The sequence below is a fragment of the Carassius auratus genome, unplaced genomic scaffold, assembly GCF_003368295.1.
Source record: "Carassius auratus strain Wakin unplaced genomic scaffold, ASM336829v1 scaf_tig00215416, whole genome shotgun sequence".
In the NCBI taxonomy this organism is placed as follows: Eukaryota; Metazoa; Chordata; class Actinopteri; order Cypriniformes; family Cyprinidae; genus Carassius; species Carassius auratus.
Window position 1 is genome coordinate 532,495 of NW_020528079.1, and position 20,734 is coordinate 553,228.

The following is a 20,734-nucleotide window of genomic DNA, read 5'->3' on the forward strand; positions in this document are numbered from 1 at the left end:
CAAATATCGCTACAAGTGTGACTGAATCATATAATTATTAATTAATAATGTTAATAATGTTCATCGTCTAGCTGACTACGTCTTTTATTCATTTTCATTCTGTCACACGTGCACAAACTGACAGTCACCACCATAAGCTACTACTAAATATTGTTGAAACATAATTTTCTGTAAAGTTGCTTTGTAACGATTCGTATTGTAAAAAACCTTTACAAATAAACTTGAATTGAATTGAAAAAAACTGTAGATCACATTAATGGACTACAAGCCATTTATTCTCACACAGAATACAATCTAATCCTTTGCTTTGTATTATAGTATGTGTACGTGATGGCTTTTTTTTTTTTTTTTTTTTTTTTGGTCTAAGAGTACTATCATAAATGTAGTAGTGCTTCACTTATTAAAATGCATCATGTGAATTAATGCTTTTGTTGTCACTGAAATAAAGGTTATAAAAGTTCACAGTGACCAGGGCCTATCAAGCTCCAAAAAAAGCTAAAACAAGTGATAAAAGCACCTTAAAATGGTCTGTAAGGAGTCTTCTGTAGTCATATGACACATTTGTTTGAGGAACAGACAAAAGTATAATCTTGCCTTCCTCCGAAGCTCACATCTATCCCAACAACATGAGTGTAAACAATAACATTGTTTTCATATTTATATGAACTGTCACTTTAAGGGCCCGTTATGAGGCTGATAGGTCAATATTCTCCACTAGAGGACAGAGTGAACTGACCAGATCCTAAACACCAGCTCTACCACAAACATGGGCACTCTTACACAACCTGTAATCAAACATTGAGAAACCACAGTCTCTGTAAATTGTATATTATGTTAAGTTTTTTATTATGTAAAAAACATGACTAACAATACCAAGTGCTGATAATCATGTAAATTTACAAAGTTCAAAAGTTCAAAAAAGATTTATTTCATATTTGTGTCACATGTTTGAGTAATATTCACAATACAGCATTCTGTGCAATCATAGAAGGAAGTTCACGAACCAGGGAAGTTAAATATTGCCACATTGTTTAAGAACTGTGTACTTCTCATACTTCACCATGACAGTGTTTTGTAATGTATTATTTTAAATGCTACTTGTTCCTTTTTCTTCTGTGCAAATTTAGTCATTAAATGACTAAAGCAGTTTTTAAAATCTTTTATACAATGCTTCATTTGACCCTGGCAGACTGTTTAATTGTCAAACAGTATAATTAAGGGATAATGTCTGGGCTAAGCACAAATTCAAGGTTACAATTTGAACATTGTCATTTGGAGTCAGTTGGAGATTTCAACTCCAGTGCAAATGAAAGTAACAGCTGTGATCATTATGTCAGTTTATTAGACCATAAAGATAAGCATTAAGCAAATTGCCGAAAAATGGAAAAGGTTCTGGTAACTTTCTGTGGACATTGTACACTATGAATATGTTCCTCTAGCTGCTTTAGATAAAATGTAAATCTAAGGATGTTTTACAGTCTTTTTTGATTGATTTTTTTTTTTTTTTTTTTTTTTGCAGTGGATGTAATTTTGTACATTTTATTCCATAAGTACGACTTAAAATGTTCTGAGAGGGCCTGTGCTTTTGAAATGACTGTTCAAATTAGACACTTGATTCACTGATTTATTAATGTTTAAACAATGCAACAAACACACCTACTGTACAGTCACAATGTACAAAAACTAAAGACTGTTAAAGTGCAATGATCCATCTTCTAAAAATGTATTGTATGATAACATCCAGGTCAGATGACAGGGAACTGCTATTTTAGGGAAATTCCTGTGTGTTCGTGTTTTTTGGTTAATCACTGATATTAAGCAGGGAGTTATGTGTGTTAGGGGTTAGTCTATATAAACAACAACTTCTGTCATTCAAACAGCAGTGGCAGACAGAGTTTCTTGACTGATACGACCGTCCCATTATGATGACCAAGCTCATTTTTCTAGCTGGTACGTGATTGTGATCTTACAGAAATGATTTTTAAGAGCTCCAATGCCTTAGAGTGTTTCATATGTTAACATTTCTTTTTACCTTGTTTCAGGCTTTTCCCTGGCACTGTGTCACTTTGGTAATTTTATTTGTTGTTTCATTCCTACATGTTCTAAAATCACTATATACTACTGACAATAATATTAATAATTTATCCATTCTGCAAACCGCTTTTCTTATGTAGGGTCATAGAAAGAATAAATATAATAACCATTGCTTATAATAATATTTGTATATATATATATATATATATATATATATATATATATATATATATATATATATATATATATATATATATATATATATATATATATATAAATATATATATATATATATATATATATATATATATATATATATATATATATATCGTAATTAATAATTGGATATTGTATTGCTATATATTATATTATAATCTTAGTTATTTCTTTCAGGATGGGCCTCCCAACTCGCATGCTACTTCACAAACTGGTCTCAGTACAGACCTGATGCTGGAAAGTACCTGCCAGAAAATGTGGATCCACATCTGTGCACTCATTTAATTTATGCTTTTTCCATAATTAATCAGGCAAATGAGTTGGTCACGTACGAATGGAATGATGATACTCTCTACAAATCTTTCAATGGACTAAAGGAAAAGTAAATATGTGATGTTTTGTTTGTGAAAGCATTATGTAATGTTAATTTGAATAATGATTATTTGTCAGAGCAATACAGAAAATAATGATTCAAATATTTGACTTGACAGAAATCCCGGTCTGAAAACTCTCTTGGCTGTCGGAGGATGGAACTTTGGCACAGCTCAGTAAGAATGCTGCTCAAAACACAGAATTCTGAAAGATGTTTGATAAACAACTTTTTCATTTTCATGAAACTTGTCATGACTTCAGGTTTACTGTCATGGTGTCCACATCAGCAAACCGGCAGACGTTTATTCAGTCCTCCATCACATTTCTGAGGAAATATGGCTTTGATGGTTTGGATTTGGACTGGGAGTATCCAGGTTCTCGTGGAAGTCCTCCAGAAGACAAGCAAAGGTTCACTCTGCTCTGTAAGGTACTGTAGTATTTACAGATTTATATATTATATTATATTATATTATATTATATTATATTATATTATATTATATTATATTATATTATATTATATTATAATATATTATATTATATTATATTATATTATATTATGTAAGATTTTATATATATATCTCTCTCTATATATATATATATTTATTTCAAATGTAGGCGTGCGGTATGCACGCTCATAATGGAAGCGACGCGCATGCGGTGTGAAGCGCTCATTTTTTTCAAATTTTAAATTAATTTAGTAGCAGAGCTACTGCAAGCAATTTTTAGTACTGCAAATCCATTTATCCATTGCTGAAATTTCCGCTTCTTCATGGAGAGAGCAGGTCATGGTTGCTTAGCAATGGCAGAAGTCTCAGGAACGCAAGTGCCAGAAGGATTTGGGAAAAAAAATCAGAAAGCCCCTTACAGTACGAAAACTCCCGCTTAATACAAAGAGTGACGATGGCGGAGACAGCAAAACGTTCCAAAGTGTGGTTAAACTTCACTAGAGTTGATGCAGACAACGCTATCTGTCATAAGTGCAACATAATTTTTGCATGTAAGGGCGGAATTCAAAAGTGCATTATGTGCAGACAGAGAAATGCAAAGTTTTTGACTACCTTACACAACACTAAGTACCGATAAGTATACTGTTAAAGTACCGGACCGTTAAGCAGTATCGGTAAGAGTAGTAATACCGTTAAAACCTTAATGATACCCATCCCTAAGTGCGAGTACAGGAAGAAGTAGAGAGAGCAAAATACCAGATGATGTGATAGTAAATAAGAAAAGATTTGTACTGTTTATGGTAAAAGTAATAAACTGTACAGCACAAACCGAAAGGTACGGAAGTTCTAAGCGGCCATGCATTATAATATTTTTTCTTCTCGTTTTCTCGTTATAACGACTTAATTTTCTCGTTATCTCGACATAACGAAGTTCGTTTTCTCGTTATAACGACTTCATTTTCTCGTTTTCTCGACATAACGAAGTTCGTTTTCTCGTTATAACGAACTAGTTTTCTCTAAGAAGTTACAAAACTGCGCCAGCAGGTGGCACTATAGACCTGAATATAACTGATGGGGTGTTGTATACTATACACTTTACTGTACGCGGACCTTCCTCGTGATCGCTAAAATTTGTGCAGTCTTCATTACTGACATTTAATTAATTCATAAATGTTAAATATGCTTGAATCAATATGAATATTTTGTGTATTAAATTCCTGCTAGATGCATGAGTTTCACCAACGCGTTCTGTGTCATAAAATAACTGCTTATCAAAACCAAGGTTGACATCACTGTATTCTGTTTATCTACAGTAGGACGGGATTTAACGATGTAGGCTGATGTGCTTCTTTTCCTTATTACTAATCTTTATTGTTAACCATATTAATGAGAAATGTGATATATATGTAAAATCCATAGGTTTATTTAATTCAGTTTTGTTCTATAATGTTGTAATCGTTTTTTTCTACACACACACACACACACACACTACATGTACACATGGACGCTCTTTTCAAACAGAAGCTTGTAACACACATGATATCTGCCACATCATATAATGACTACTACAAATTACAAATTATATATAATTTTATTTGAAATAAAGGGAAAATGAAAAGTGAGTTTAATCCAAGCAGCTCTAATTTCGCGGTGTTGCCATTTAAACATGTTAATTACAAAAACAACATGTTCGTTGTACTGTCTCTGGAAAAATCAACAGTGATTGATCAGCCTTTATTTATATACAGTATTGTAGACGTTATTACCTAGGCGAAATATAGGCTACAGTATAGCCCCTGCATGGTTGTCCATCAGATGCCTGTCAAAGTTGAGTTCGTTACTATAGCAACAGTAAAACTGTCATGACGTTATAATGAGAAAACAAACTTTCGTTATGTCGAGATAACGAGAAAAATAAGTCGTTATAACGAGAAAACGAACTTCATTATGTCGAGATAACGAGAAAAATAAGTCGTTATAATGAGAAAACGACTTTCGTTATGTCGAGATAACCAGAAAATTAAGTCGTTATAACGAGAAAACAAAAAGGAAAAAAAAATTATAATGCATGGCCGCTTAGAACTTCCGTAGAAAGGAGAACAGAAAAGATACAGATAATTGTCAAAGCAGCAGAAAGATTCCTAAATATTAAAGGACTGAAATTTGAGGAGGTAATGAGAAGTCTAATCAATACAGAATCTCAGTTTAGTCAGGAGATATGGGTTGGTTAATAATTATGTATAATTAAGTATCCTTCAGTGGAATGCCAGAAGCCTTTGTGCAAATGGACAAGAATTTAAAGGATATATAAATGAAATGAGTGAAAATATGTGTTCAAGAAACTTGCTTGAAGCCCAGATTAGATTTTGTGTTAAAAGGATATATAAGTGTGAGAAGGGATAGGGAAGAAAGGAATGGTGGAGGATGTATGAATTTTAATAGGGGAGGAGTGGTGTATAGAGTTCTGGAGAAGGGAACAGTAATGGAGTACATAAGTATTGAGATATGGATTGGAAAAAATATGTATGTAATAAAACAATTCTACAATCCATGTAAAAGACTAAAATTAGAACGTATGGAAGGTATTAAAGGGATAAATGAAGATAGAGTAGTATGGTGTGGAGATTTTAACACCCATACTACATTGTGGGGAGGTCTAAAAACTGATAATAATGGGAGGGTCATTGAAGAGGTAATGGAGAGGAAAAATTTAGTCTGCATTAATGATGGTAGTTATACCTGTATGGAGTTAAATTCAGGTAATAGATCAGCAATAGATATAACAATAGTGTCAAATTCGATAGGAGCAATAACAAACTGGCAAGTATTGAAGAACTGTTCAGTGGGAAGCGAACATTTCCCAATAATAAGTGCTTTTGGAAATTGTGAGAGAGGGAAAGGAAAACAAGGAAATATAGTTAAATGGAAATATGAGAAAGCAGATTGGGAAAACTTTGAATTAATTAGTGAGGTAAGATTAAAAATGATCAAGTTTAATGAGGAAATAGTAATTGAAAATAAGTATGCAGAACTAGTAGAAGGGATACAGAGTGAAGCAAATGAAAACATCCCGATAAGGAAGGGGATCGGATGTGACAAATAGTCCCATGGTGGATTGAGAAATGTTTAATAGCAATTAGAAAGAAAAGGAAAGCACTCAAGGTACTGAAGACAACACATAATTGGGAAAATGTAATATGGTATAAAAAAAAAAGCCAGGCAGAAACTAGGAGGGTAATAAGTTACTTACATTAATTAATACAGATTTTATTAATGATGCAAGAGACAAATAAGAGGGTTCAATTTTTGTGGGTTCCAGCACACATTGGAGTGTTAGGGAATGAAGAAGCTGACAAATTAGCGAAGCAAGCCATGGCAAAAGAAAATAAAGATATGGACATTAAGCATAGTAAAGAAGAAGTCAAATCAATTATTAAAAGGGAGATATATAAAAAAATTGCTAAAGTATTGGGACAATGAAAGTAAAGGAAGACTACTTCATTCAGTTCAACCACTGGTAGGAAGGGGAACGAGTTTGAGTAGGAAAAGGAAAGAGGATTGCATTCAATCAAGACTGAGATTGGGGCATACAGGTCTTAACTCAACAATGCATTTAATAGGAAAACATCCTAATGGTATGTGTGACAGGTGTGGAGTAAGACAAACAGTGGAACATGTAATTATAGACTGCAGTAAAAATGGAGAAGAAAGAAAGACATTAATGGGAGAAATGCAGAAGGAAGGTGATCAACGGGTAGCATTAGAGGATATTCTGAATCCGGTAGGCAACCAAGTTAAAACATAGAATATAGGAAGGTTTTTTTTTTTTTTTTATAATTAGTGTGGGCGGAAGGGAATTGGGCTTTTAATGGAGGAGCTGAAACACACAGCAACATGAACGATTCCCATCTAGCCACTATAGTGAGGATTTAAGTCTCTGATCCATTGCCTACAGTAGATGGCGGTAACACTCTGAAAAAGAATGTGAACCACCAATAAGCACGAAGAAGAAGACACGAAGACACAAAATTTCCAACTGGCATGCACTGCTTCAAGTCAGACGGCGATCAGTTTGCGCAGTTCTGCATGAAGTCGAACGCACCTAATGTTTTTTTATAAATGGTTCTTTGAATCATTAGGCTCGTTCGACTTGAAGCGGGTCATCATCATCAGACAGGATTGGTGTGTGACATCAAAGTATCGCAAGAGCTTAGAGAGCAGACGACTCCTTGTGCTTTTGAATCACTCTCACTGTACTTTGATGTCACACACCGATCGGTCTGTGCAGCACCACTTCAAAGCCAATGTGACTATAGCCAATGGGGGAGCAGGGTTTCATATTTTATTGAAGAATCCCTGGGCACTGCCATTGGTTAGCGGATCCCCACTTGCTGTTAGCATTCCATTGACTCCCATTCATTTTGGCCTCACTTTGACTTTACATCTGAGGCGTTAAAAGACTCTATTTGTCCATTAATTATTTCTAAAGAAACACGAAAATGTATAAAAGGCCCCATTACCTTGGATCTTACGTTATTTTACAGTTTTTGTAAAAATAGGCCAACGATTGCATCATAACCACAGTAGAGAAATTACTGTATGGACAGGAGGAGAAGCTCGCAGGCAATATTTTACTGTCTATGATGCAATTGGGGGGGACGTGGATGCATAAAGTCAAGGGAGAAGTCATAGAGAGTCCATAAAAGCAACGGGACAAAATATTTCAACAACGTCTGCAAGATTCGGTGGGTGATTCATATTTCTCTTGGCACAGCGATTAGCAGACTTAAAATTGTCAGACAGGTTGCTCACATGACTTCTACGTCATCAAGCTAAGTTTGAGTCTGCGCAGTATGCTCAACCCCCAGGAAGTGCATTCTTCTAATTGACTTCACTTGAATAGTGAATTGTCTCCGTTGAATCCAATGTGTCCATCTCATTTACTGTCTATGGGTTTAATGCGCCAAAAAGTTCACTAAATTCATTCAAAACGTGGATTAAGAAATGCAGCTTTGGGTTTCTCGGAGATGAACAGGTCTGCTTAATTTTTTTTTTTTTTATAATAATTTTAACGCATTATATATATGTGTGTGTATGTATATGTGTATGTATATGTGTATATATATATATATATATATATATATATATATATATATATATATATATATATATATATACAGATCTTAATCCACTGCAAACCTGTGACTATAACAGGAGCTTTTCGAAGCTTATGAGGCAGAGGGTTCTGCCACTGGACGCCCCAGACTCATGCTCTCTGCTGCAGTGGCTGCTGGGAAAGGAACCATTGATGCTGGTTATGAAATTGCAGAGATCGCCAAGTATGTTTTCTGAAGAGTTTTTCTTCATTTTAAATCATGAAATAAGAATATGTTTTGGACAGCATACCTTAAAATACCAATCAAATGAATATTTAATGTATATAAAATATAAAATATTTAGGATTTTATTTGGTTGAATGTCTTCAGCCTGAACTGATGACTCTGAATTTACGTTTATCTTCTGGTAATGCAGGTATTTGGACTTCATTAATGTGATGACCTATGACTTCCATGGCTCATGGGAAACTGTTACTGGGCACAACAGTCCTCTGTACCGTGGCTCTGGGGAAACAGGAGACAACATCTACTTCAATACTGTGAGAAGGCCTTATATCCTACTGAATTCTTAGCTTCTGACATATAATATCATATAAATCATATAATGCAACAGGAAATTAGTGATTTTTGTCATGACAATGCAGGATTTTGCAATGACATACTGGAGAGATCAGGGTGCCCCTGTGGAGAAGCTGAGGATGGGGTTTGCAACCTATGGAAGAACATTTCACTTGGCATCTGCAGCCAGTGGAGTTGGAGCTCCAGCTAGTGGTCCTGGATCAGCTGGAAAGTATACCGGAGAGCCCGGATTCTGGTCTTATTATGAGGTCTTACCACAACCTAAACACATGCACTTACATTATAATGTTATGTGATTTGTACAAAATAAATGGACCAATAGTTATGGACCAATATTTCTCCATCAGGTCTGTCCTTTCCTTCAAGGAACCACTGTACAATGGATTGATGATCAGAAAGCTCCTTATGCAACCAAGGGTCAGGACTGGGTGGGATTTGACACCAAAGAAAGTTTTGAGACTAAAGTAAATGCCTCATAAAAGTTACATAAAATGTAATGCAATCTCATGTTCAGAATAACTAGATCTGGTCTGCTTCAGGTGAACTATCTAAAGGAGAAAAAGTTTGGAGGAGCTTTCGTCTGGACTCTGGATCTTGATGACTTCACAGGACAGTTCTGTGGGCAGGGCAAATACCCTCTCATTGGACGTCTCCGTACACTTCTTAATAATGGTATGTCTCAAATCTTAATGAAGCCCATTGTTGCCACAGAAGACAAAAAAAAAAAAAAAAAAAAAAAAAAATGTGTTTTAGTAAAAATATATTTATAAAATAATTAGAAATGAAATACTAAGTTTTTATAATTATGAGACAAAGTCTTATTATCTCATAATTTGTACTTTAGATCTTGTAAATTACTTAAAATGCCATTCATTTTTCTTATAATTATGAATTAGTATTTCATAATTTCTGTTTTCTCATGATTACTTTGTATCTCATCATTTTGACTTTGTATGTCATTATTTTTTATGCCATAATAATAATAATAATTATTATTATTTTGTGGCAGAATTGGGCTTCCATATATCTGATACATCACACCTGTAAGAATTTTAAAAAGAATAGATCATCTGCAGTCAGTTCTATGTCACCCCTTCATAATTTATTTTGTGATAATGACTGATCCCACTTATAACACGACTGCATTCCTTAAATTAATACATGTGAAATATTGATTTGACTTGAGATTGGTTCATAATGGTTCATTAACTGTACTTTATCTTAAAGGTTTTGGTAAAAAAAAAAATAAATAAATAAATAGTCCATTTACAGTGTACAAAATGATTGGCTGAGCAACAAGATGAACACTGCAACAATATCACAGAAATTTTCATAAGTCCTCTGAGGTCTTCTTCATTCAAATTGATATAACTTGCATGCAAGATGGCACCAGATGCATTTGTATGAAAATTGAAAGAGCTTAATGTATGAGATATGAAAGTATAACTGATTTCAGTACAAGTGTTGCTATGACAAAGCCAAATATCAGGAAATATCAGACAGTTGGATGCCTCAACTGATTAATCAGGAATTCCAGGGAGCAGTGTAATAAACTAGATTAATTACTGGAAAACTAGGATAAAATATCACATATTCAAATTTTCTCCTCCAGATATTCAACCGGTCTCTCAAAATACAGCACAAGAGCCTGGTAAGACCTCAGTAACAGCATCTACGGCCATATTTCAATCCACAAGACCTCCTGTTGTCCCGACAGCTCTGTCAGAGTTCTGTGTAGGCAAACCAGACGGGTTATATGTAAACTCAGCTGACCGGACGACCTTCATTCAGTGTTCTAATGGCAGGACCTTTGTTCAGATATGCCCTTCAAACACAGTCTACAATCCCAGCTGCAAGTGCTGTGACTGGCCTAAGAATTAACCTTGTGTTGTCACTGTTCCACCCCTGCAAAGAAATCATGTGGAATTTTGGGGTATTTTTCTATAACTATTTGCAGCTAGTAGTGGCTTTCATACTTGACCTTTTAGTACTGTGATCATGTCTTTCAGTTTAACAGACAGTCGATGATATAATATTCCTTTCTTAAAATAATAATATGCTACATTTTGTTGTGTCTTAAAAAGGAGCACAGCCCGTCTAATATGTCTGAATAAAACTAACCTGATTAAGCATACATTGTTTGCATTTTTTACATTTAGATTGGGACTGCATTTGGTATCCTTGTGACATGTTTAATTTCTAAATATATTTTTAGATAAAAAATAAAAAAATCTATATTGAATATTTATTATAAATAAAAGACACATCTATGCTTGCATTAAAATACTTTTATTAAGTTAAACTTAAAAATTAATTAAATTTTTTTCAACATGTCAAATTTAACAATTAAGTTAATTAAACATTAACAGTAATTTTAAGTCTCAACACAAACCATATCAGTGCCAAAAATAACTAAGAATTCAAAGTAACATTAACACAACCGATAACAATACCTTTTGTGTTGAGCTGTAGCTTTGTGATGAAAGTGATATCCAGAGGTAAATGTTTAATGGAGCCAGACGTAATCACTCATAATAAATCACTTCAGTGTAACACAGTATCTTATCAGTAATCTGTTGGCCAATAATGCAAGCTTTGAAAATGTACCACAGCACTAAACAAAACCTTCATCAAATCTGAATGAATGGAAACACTAGCAAGTTAACTATAGAAAGAGCATTTGATTGAACAGCTCCATGTAGAGCTCAGGCAGTTTGAGATGAATCTCTCACAAGGTTAGTCCAATAGTTTAAACAACATCGCAACATTTACAGCTCATGCTGGCTGTTGTGAGGTGGCGGCAACTTCCTGATGTCATTATTCTGGATGAGCTGGAAGTAGAACAGCACAATCTCTTCATAGTTCTGAATGGAGATTCTCTCGTTCACACCATGAAATCTAGAGGAGGAACATGAATGTTTCATCATATAAAAACCTGTCATTTCAAGCTGGGATACTCCACTGTAATACAAAGAGCATTTCTCCTGTGTCTTACCTCTGAGGATCACCTGGTTTGAACCATGACGGAGCAAAGCGATATATATCTTGCGTGATATCCTTGTAGTGACGGCTGTCAGTGTTGCCAACACAGACACCTGTGAGAGGAAATCTTAGATCAGCTAGAAGTGGCTCTTCATCAGTCAATGTATGTATGTAAGGGGTGTTTCAGCAGAAATGGATCATTTGTCTTACCAGGTGCCACTGCGAGCCGGGGAAACATGCTCTGCACTGTTTTCTTTATGATCTGGAAGCCAAATGCCTGCTCATCATAGGAGCTGATGGGCAGCGGGTCGAATCCATCGACTAGCTCTACCTTTACACGCTCATCTGACACAGTTGACTTGACTAACTCCAGAACCTAAAACAAGACATAAAAACAAACTGTGAAATAGTTCAGACAGAAAGGGTTTTGATTCTAACCATTGTAAATAGCATTAGATTCAAAGGGATAGCCCACCCAAAAATGAAAAACTATCCAAATTATAAATATTCCTTTTTTTGCGGAGTTACAGATGACACAATTTAGATTTTTGGGTGAACTTCCCCTCTAGAGTTAATCAGTTTTTTAATCAGAATGATTCACAGAGAAACTGGTTGGTGTGAAGAAGGTGTGGAGGGCAAAAGTTAATAGATGAGCAATCAGAACTGAATGAGTCATGACCTCTCACCTCCTGCAGTGTTTGGGCTGAGTGGATACGGAAATTGACAAAAGCTTCAGCATATGATGGTATTATGTTAATCTGTCAGAGAAAGAGAAATAATCAGATCTCCATTCATTCTACTTTGTGAACTGCAACAAAAAAGAGAGGCCCACCTTTACACCCGAGTTAAACATAGTGACGGCCGTTGTGGTCCTCACAAAAGCATTTGTGTCGGGTTTTCTCTCCAACACCCTGCACATGAAAAGTACACAGATAATACCAGCAAGGGTTTTATGTGTTTACATGTTGCAATTAATTAATAATATGGTGAATATATACAGTTGAGATCACAATTAGAATTAATGAACACTAGTAATGTAATCTTCATCATTCAAAATTTAAAGGAATTTTAGTTCTGGGCATACCATGCTAGTAGAACAGTGTTTAAGAAAATAACAAAGACATTTGAACAAAAACCCCTTTATTTTGTGGAAAACACAGTGGTCAGAATTAGAGAACAGCAATGATTGTAGCACAAAGAAAGATTACAACTAAAATTTCTGTTCTGTTCCAGTCAAAAATTGCTTTCAATGACTTTAGCACATCTGCGGCCGCAGGATATCACCAGTCTCTCACACTGCTCAGGGGTTATCTCTGTCCACTCTTCTTCCACAGTTTAGTGACTGTAGTTGGTTTGTTACACATAACTTTGTCACCAAGGATTTTCCAGAGATTTTCAATTGAGATTAGATCAGGACTCTGCAGGAGGTTCTGATAAACATTTGCATTCCCCCTGTCATGCATCTGTATAAGAGGCCCAAGTCCTGCTGGAGTAAACATGCCCCGATCCTGACACTTTCTCCTCCATCTTTCACTAATTTCTTTACACACTTTTGGTTCAGTCTTTGCCCATCTTGACAACGTACATGTTTCCCATCAGACCCAAATTATTTAAACTTGCAACATACCTGTCAGCCCTCTCGTTTACCCCGAGATTATCCCATATTGTTTATCTTTTTATATAAAAAAATTGCACTGTAAGTATTTGATATCTTTGCTAAATTCGACTACGGTAAAACTACCGTAATTTGTATGGCCCAAACCTCATTATATGAATAAGCACATCAACAAATTCCAAGGTTGCTCAGTTGCCAGATCTTGTATGAAACACATCCTTCTTACACAATAGAAACATACAAATTTCAACCCATTGGTCCCCTCAACTTGGCAAGAAAAGCTTAAGAATGAAAAGAAAATGAATTATCATTTTCAATAAGCCCTTCTGATTTTTGTTTTAGTCCAAAGCCAAAATATGACCCTTATTTTTATACAGAAACACACCGTTTGATATACACAGTTTAAATAATTGTTTGATAATAATGGTTTCAATTAATATAATAACACCCCAAGCAATTCCAGCTGCAGTGTTGAACCGATTGCCCATTGAGATTCTCTGCACTGTCCTGTCCACTTGTGAATTTGTCTTTTGTGGATGACTGGCCTTTAGGGGGGACTTGAATGAGTTAGTGACACTGTAAAGATGCAATATTCTAGAAATCACAGATTTGATATGACCAGCTTCTCTTGCAACGGCTGCTATTGGCCTTCATCTGGACAACCTGCTGCTGGAGGGTTTCCGTCACTGTTGAACGGCTCACCATCTCGCAAGGTCATTGAAAACTGGAAAGTTACATTTCCAGCTAAATAACTCTCAGTAAAATAGGGTTTGACATATAATTAAGGAAATTAGCACCAGGTGACAGATTAGCACAGCTAACTGGGAGGTATCTGTATAAAATATTATTTGATATGACATTAGTGTAGTGAGTAAGGTAACCAATAAGAACTACCTGCTGAGTAGCGGAGAGAAGAGCCACAGATTAGACATGATGAATCGAAGAGGCAATCCAAACTACAAAAGAAAATGGAGAAGAGAAATCGTTTCACATATACAGAATACAGGTCAGTATTTCCCTGAATGTGGCCTGTAAAATCCTCAGCTTTTTACCTTATGGGCCAGGTGTTCAAATGTGCCACGTTCAGGACCATAACCAAACAGCCTGGGCATCGGATTTTCCTCTAATCTGGGAAAAGATGTTACCAATTACAACATGGTTTAAATAAATTTAGCTCAGTATAATAATGATGTCATGCAGCTGTTTTGAGAATAATTTTTGGACCCATTTTCCAATTATAAAAAAAATAGTTGTTTAGGGGTTTCCACTTGCCTTTTGACAGCTGAGGCCAAGATGCCAATGCTACTCTCTCTGGGAGGCATGGATGAATGTCCTGGAGCGCTGCTTACACTCAGCTTTACAGTGGCTTGACCTTTCTCACTGATACCTATTCTACAAAACACACAGAGCGAATATTAAACTATAATTCAATTTCTAAATGACTCTGTCAATAGAATCACTCAAAATAACAATCTCACAGGGCAGCAGGTCCATCCAGGCCACTTATGATCCCATCCAGCACTGCCAGGCCTTCATCTAAAACATACTGGAGCTTCACCCCCCGACTCTTCAGGAGCTTCACGATATTAGCTGCCCCATGTAAACCATTCACCTGAAAAAAACATATAAATAAGTTCATAGAAATAAGAACTCTAAATGACAACTAGTCAATTCACTTGAGACTGACCTCCTCATCGTGACCCAAGCCAATGAAGAAGCTTCTCCGAGGAGTATAACCTCGTTCTAGCAAGTAATCCAACGCCTGAAGGATCCCCTTCAAACACACACATCGCTACAGTTAGCATCAGGTTGGACTGAACAGATGTGCGATTGTTTCAGTGAAAAACGATGCAGTGCTGATTCACTCTACCATCACAGACTGTTTATTGTCGATGGTTCCTCGTCCATAAATGAAGCCATTGAGCTCTTGAGCAGAGAAAGGAGGAGCGTCCCATCCATCCGCCTCATCGGCCGGCACAACATCAATGTGTGCCAGCAGCATGTAGGGCTCCAGATCAGCCTCGCTTCCTGGTATTGTGAACAGGTGGCTGTAGTTTCCCACCATCTCATGTTGGACCAAACTGGATGAGAAGATCTTAGGGAAGACTGAGAAAAAAAAAAAATTGTTAAATAATACTCAACACAAAATCTAATTATTATTAAAGGACATGTAGCTGCTTTCAATGAATACAGTTAAAATGTAAATGATGTCAAAGGAAGTGCATAAACTTCAGAAAATGTTATTTATTTTATATATGTGATTTGTATTATCCTGTTACCAAATGTGTAGAAGATAGCACTGTTTGAACATAATTATTCATTTATTTTAATTATATAATGATATTTGTTAAATATTTTTAATATGTTTACAGTATATAAAAATATTATATGAATTAAATCTTAGGTTAAATCTTACTGATAAAATGTAAATACACCACATTGCAAGTAACAGGGTTGTAGAATTTGCCTTAATTATACTTAATTATACCAAATGCCATTCAATCTATAATGTCTGTAAAACTTTTCCTGCTGCAGAAAAGGTCCACATTATATCACTTTCTGTGGACGATTTTAAAATGTTTTTTTTTTAATGGGGAAGATGGAGTTGCAGCAGAATTTGACTCAAAATGTAGGACACAGCTAATTATGTTTTTAGTAATTAAAATGTGTATAAATAAAATATTGCGGTGTTGACTGAAAAGATAACGGGGTAACATTAATCAGCTCTGTTTGCTGTTGTTGGGTAACACGTGGTGTCTCTCACTCTTCCTCAGCAGCGCGTCGAACTCGCGCAGCGCGCTCCTGTTCACGTTAGTCTCCGTGAATGACACCGTGGGAATCTGAATGGCCGCTGCGAAAGAGACGAAAACAAGACATTACAGCATTCTCATATCTACAGCAGCAATCTACCCATGTTGACAGCACATCCCTCATCTCCGTTTACTGTATCTAATTCTATGAGTCTTCTTGATCCATTCACGTCACATGATGAGCTGCACGTCAAACAGCACGTTAGCAATCGGAACAGAGAGGCACTACTTCGGAGTATTTCTTCGTTGTTTGTTACCTTTGAAATTTGCCAGCAGATTCTTTCTCTGTTGTGGACTTAAATGAAGAGAAATGGCTGTTGTATTTTCCCATTTTCCCAGCTGAAGCCCTGCGTCCACATCAAATGTAAACGTCCTAACTGTGGCAACAAGGAACAAAAGCGTAATCGAAATTATGACACTTAAAAGCAGCACTTTGAGAAACCTAAATAATTCCCTCTGAGAGCTGTGGCCTGTCATGTTTCAGGAAGTGCAAGAGACAGTCGTTCTGTCATGTGCAGAGTTCATGTTTATTCATGAGCTCAACGATGACGCAGCTCGCGCGCACTCTGCTGCTGTGGATTAGAATCACATGACAAAGAGACCGAGATTGTAAAACAAAAAAAAAAACAGAACAACAACAAAAAAAACAGTTGTTTTAAGCCAGTTATTTTTTTTATATATATTTTGCTGTAGTGTGTCAGTAGAAAATATCAGTCTACATTTACTAACTTTTGCTATGAATTGTAATAATTCAGAGAGATTACAAGGAGTCTGACCACAGACAGTGCTGCACACAGAGATCTGATCTCAGCATCATCCAGCCCATTCATGAAGGATCTAAAAAAACTGAGACAAACTAAATCCAGAAGAACTGTGGCAACGTCTCCAAGACACTTTTCCAGAAACCTACCTACAGAGCAACGGTACTGTGAAAGTTTTAGGCACTTGTGTAAAAATGCTGTAAAGTGAAGATGCTGTCAAAAATAATGTCATAAATAGATTTTATTTATCAACTATCTTAATATTAACTAAAACAAATCAACATTTGGTGTGACCACCCTATGCTTTTAAAACAGCTTTTGTACTATGTACACTTTTGCATAATTTTTCAGGACGCTTTGTAGAAAGGTTTCTTCAAGTTCCTTGGAGATGTTGCCACAGTTTTTCTGGATTTATTTGTCTCAGGTTTTTTTAAGTGATTAAAAAAAAAAAAAAAAAAAAAAAATATATATATATATATATATATATATATATATATATATATATATATATATATATATATATATATATATACATAAATCATATTTTATTTCTGTCATATTTCAGTTAACATTTATATTTTATATACCTTTAATCAATAATAAAAAATTATTAATATTTACATTTATTATACATTAAAATTTAGAAAAACATTCAGTTATCTGGCAAATGATTTGCACAGTGAGAATCACCTGTAAGGCATATTTATAGATGACAGGTAATTAAAGATTCATTGCAGACATTAGGAGACTGATGAAAAGCAACAGGGAAGAAAATAAATGACTGTTTGTGCATGAAAATTGAGTTCCTTCTGAAAAGCTGGACTTAATGTGAGACATATAATAGCATTAACATGAGGCTCAGCTCATTATTCAAACACATGTCATTAAATTATAGTATAATATGAAGCACTAGCACTGCATAGACTACTACTTTAAACCAGTGCCTGTTTAATATGCAGTAATGTTGTAGTGAACCTTTTTAATGAATTGTTTATTGTTAAAATAGCCTCATTCAAATGTTTGGGAACCCTTGGTTCTTAATACTGTGTTCTGTTACCTGATGATCCTCGACTGTCTTTCTGTTTTTTGATGGTTGTGCATGAGTCCCTTGTTTGTTCTGAACAGTTAAACTGAGAACTGTTCTTCAGAAAAATCTTTAAGGTCCTGCAGATTCTGAAGTTTTCCAGCATCTTTGCATATTTGAACCCTTTCCAGCAATGACTTTATGATTTTGAGATACATCTTTTCACACTGAGGACATTTGAGGGACTCAAACACAACTATTAAAAAAGATTCAAACGTTCACTGATGCTCCAGAAGGAAAAAAGATGCATTAAGAGCTGGGGGTTTGAAAACTTTTGGAATTTGAAGATCAAGGTAAATTGTACTTAATTTGTGTTCCAGGAAACATACAAGTATCTTCTGTTGCTTACGAAGCGGCAGAGATAAATGGAAAAAAAAGTTATGTTTCAACAAAATAAGAAAAATTTGGACATCTTTATCGTGTTCAAAAGTCAGCATTTCCATGTGTCCTACCTTGTAGAATAACCAGGCTTGTACCATGAAGGGGCAAAATGATAACTGTCCGAAGACAGTTCTGTGTAGTGACGGCTGTCAGTGTTGAGACACCTGTGAGAGGAAATCGCAGAGTTGCTTTGTTGACAAGACTGAGAGGAGCTCTTTGTGAGTCAATGATGTGTGTAAGGGCCACTTAAACCCCTTGAGCTCTTAGTAAAGAGAGCAAACATGCAGTACTTCATGACACTGTTGTTCTTTCCTATATCGGTTTCTATTTTTTTTTTTTTTATTTATCAGTAAACATCAACATTATACAATTTGAAAAATGCAAAATTTTATTAAAAATTGGGTATAAAACTACAAAAAAGACAAACTATTTAATTTATTAATAAAAAAATACATAAAACAAGTATGAAACCAAGTAAAATACATAAATAATTGAAATAAATACTTTATAATCACACATTTTTCTTAAAAGATTCATACTTCTCAAGTGTTTTTTTGATAACACTTTATTTTAATGATTAATTCATATTATTAACTATGCATATTAGCATGCATATTATTAGAAAATTGGCTATATATTGGTACTTTTAAAGCACATATGAATGCTGTGGAAGATTTTTATTAGTAAGGTTTTAATTAATCAAGTATATAATCAATGTGAATCTAGCCATTTTTGCTGCTAGTTATTATTCTATTAAAATCTTATAGGTCTAAAATCTAATAGAAAGTTGCCTACGCCCTGGAATGTACAAAACTGATGAGAAACATATGGTCAGACATACATTGAGGGCCTGTGTTTAGAATAAATCAAGCAGAGGGCCTCTCCTCTCTAGGGATGTATGAAAAGTGTAGTCTAAAGGAAAAGTTTGACTATGTGGAACCGCCCCATATAGTGTATATAAGGAGAAACCAAATAACATTCAAGAGATCTCCTTGCAAGGAACTCTCGGCTTTGTTTTGCTGAAAATAAAGTATTTTCTTCTGAGAGAAAAATCCCTGACTGGATTAGATTAAATTAGATTAATCTGTCATAAAGAGAGAGAAACAGTTGGATCTCCATTAAGCATATTTTTATGTGAATATACAGAATGTATAAACAGAAAATAAATGATGTGAATGGCAGTCCACCTTAACACACCTTAACTACTCTAGTGAGCAAAAAACATGGCCTACCTGCTGAGCAGCGAAGAGAAGAGCTACAGATAAGACGTGACCATTCTGTATGGCCAGCCATAATAGAAGGCAAAAGAGAAAGTATGAAGCAATTCAGTGTTTGTATTAGTGTCATAACCATTTGAAATCATGTTTGTTTTATTACCTAATGTGCCAGATGCTCAAATGTGGCATGCTCTGGACCATGACCAAAAATGACAGGGAATCCGGTTCAAAATCAGTAAAAATCTACATAATACATTTAGAAAAAGTAAACATTAAACAAAAATGAGTAAAAAAACTACTTCAAAATCAGAAACAAAGAAATAGAAAAATGCAAGGCAGAATGAATTATACATAAAACCAAAAGTATATAAAATAAATTAAAATACAAAATTCTAATAAATACTTTACATAGCTCACAAATATTTCTTAAAATTTAAATTTGTCTTATGTAAATTAAGCTTGTTTATTTAGAGAGTGGAGAGCCTGGCTTCATTTAATAAGACTAAATATTGTAATAGTAAATTTAAATGTATGAAATTATGTCACAATTATAATTATATTATTTCTTTAATTTTAATTTTACATTTTAAAAAATTAATTGTCATGAAAATCTGTGCTTTACACCACAATGTAACTAAATGAGTAGAATGGCTAAATTAATGCAAACAATGTTCAGAGTATTCGACTATAATACAGTATAATGCTTTTTTTATGTAAATGTGCCGGTCAGATGGACTTTGGTTATGGCTTTTGCAATCAATTTATTCAATTTTGTTTTTCTCTTAAAAAAAAAATGCAAGACCATGTTGAACATGAACGGACACATTAGAGATGCAAAAATATATACAGGAGCTGGTCATATAATTAGAATATCATCAAAAAGCTGATTTCACTAATTCCATTCAAAAAGTGAAACTTGTATATAATATTCATTCATTACACACAGACTGATATATTTCAAATTATTATTTATTTTAATTTTGATGATTATAACTTACAACTAAGAAAAATAATGTCAGGCGAGTTTGCTGGCCAATTAAGAACAGGGATACCATGGCCCTTAAACCAGGTACTGGTAGCTTTGGCACTGTGTGCAGGTGCCAAGTCCTTTTGGAAAATG

The 20,734-nt window shown here is 34.8% G+C and overlaps 2 protein-coding genes and 1 long non-coding RNA gene across 3 annotated transcripts; 2 read left to right on the top strand and 1 right to left on the bottom strand.

Moving 5' to 3' along the window:
- Positions 1–1,493: 1,493 nt before the first annotated feature.
- LOC113094771 (acidic mammalian chitinase-like) lies at positions 1,494–10,898 on the top strand. The gene is made up of 11 exons (XM_026260437.1): positions 1,494–1,950; positions 2,043–2,069; positions 2,428–2,632; positions 2,742–2,798; positions 2,884–3,049; positions 8,283–8,407; positions 8,601–8,724; positions 8,830–9,012; positions 9,112–9,228; positions 9,304–9,436; positions 10,377–10,898. Exons 1-11 carry the CDS (start codon positions 1,923–1,925, stop codon positions 10,643–10,645), a joined length of 1,434 nt encoding a protein of 477 aa, XP_026116222.1. The 5' UTR covers positions 1,494–1,922; the 3' UTR covers positions 10,646–10,898.
- On the top strand, positions 3,601–7,260 carry LOC113094773 (uncharacterized). Its single transcript, XR_003288156.1, has 2 exons — positions 3,601–3,903; positions 5,164–7,260. It is a non-coding gene; the product is annotated as an uncharacterized LOC113094773 (long non-coding RNA).
- Positions 10,899–11,032: 134 nt separating the features above from the next.
- LOC113094696 (N-fatty-acyl-amino acid synthase/hydrolase PM20D1.2-like) lies at positions 11,033–16,740 on the bottom strand. The gene is made up of 13 exons (XM_026260312.1): positions 16,429–16,740; positions 16,126–16,212; positions 15,232–15,467; positions 15,049–15,135; positions 14,840–14,973; positions 14,634–14,753; positions 14,414–14,489; positions 14,256–14,317; positions 12,579–12,657; positions 12,433–12,504; positions 11,957–12,122; positions 11,760–11,859; positions 11,033–11,662 (listed from the first exon to the last, which is right to left on the bottom strand). Exons 1-13 carry the CDS (start codon positions 16,646–16,648, stop codon positions 11,533–11,535), a joined length of 1,569 nt encoding a protein of 522 aa, XP_026116097.1. The 5' UTR covers positions 16,649–16,740; the 3' UTR covers positions 11,033–11,532.
- Between the last annotated feature and the right edge of the window lie 3,994 nt (positions 16,741–20,734).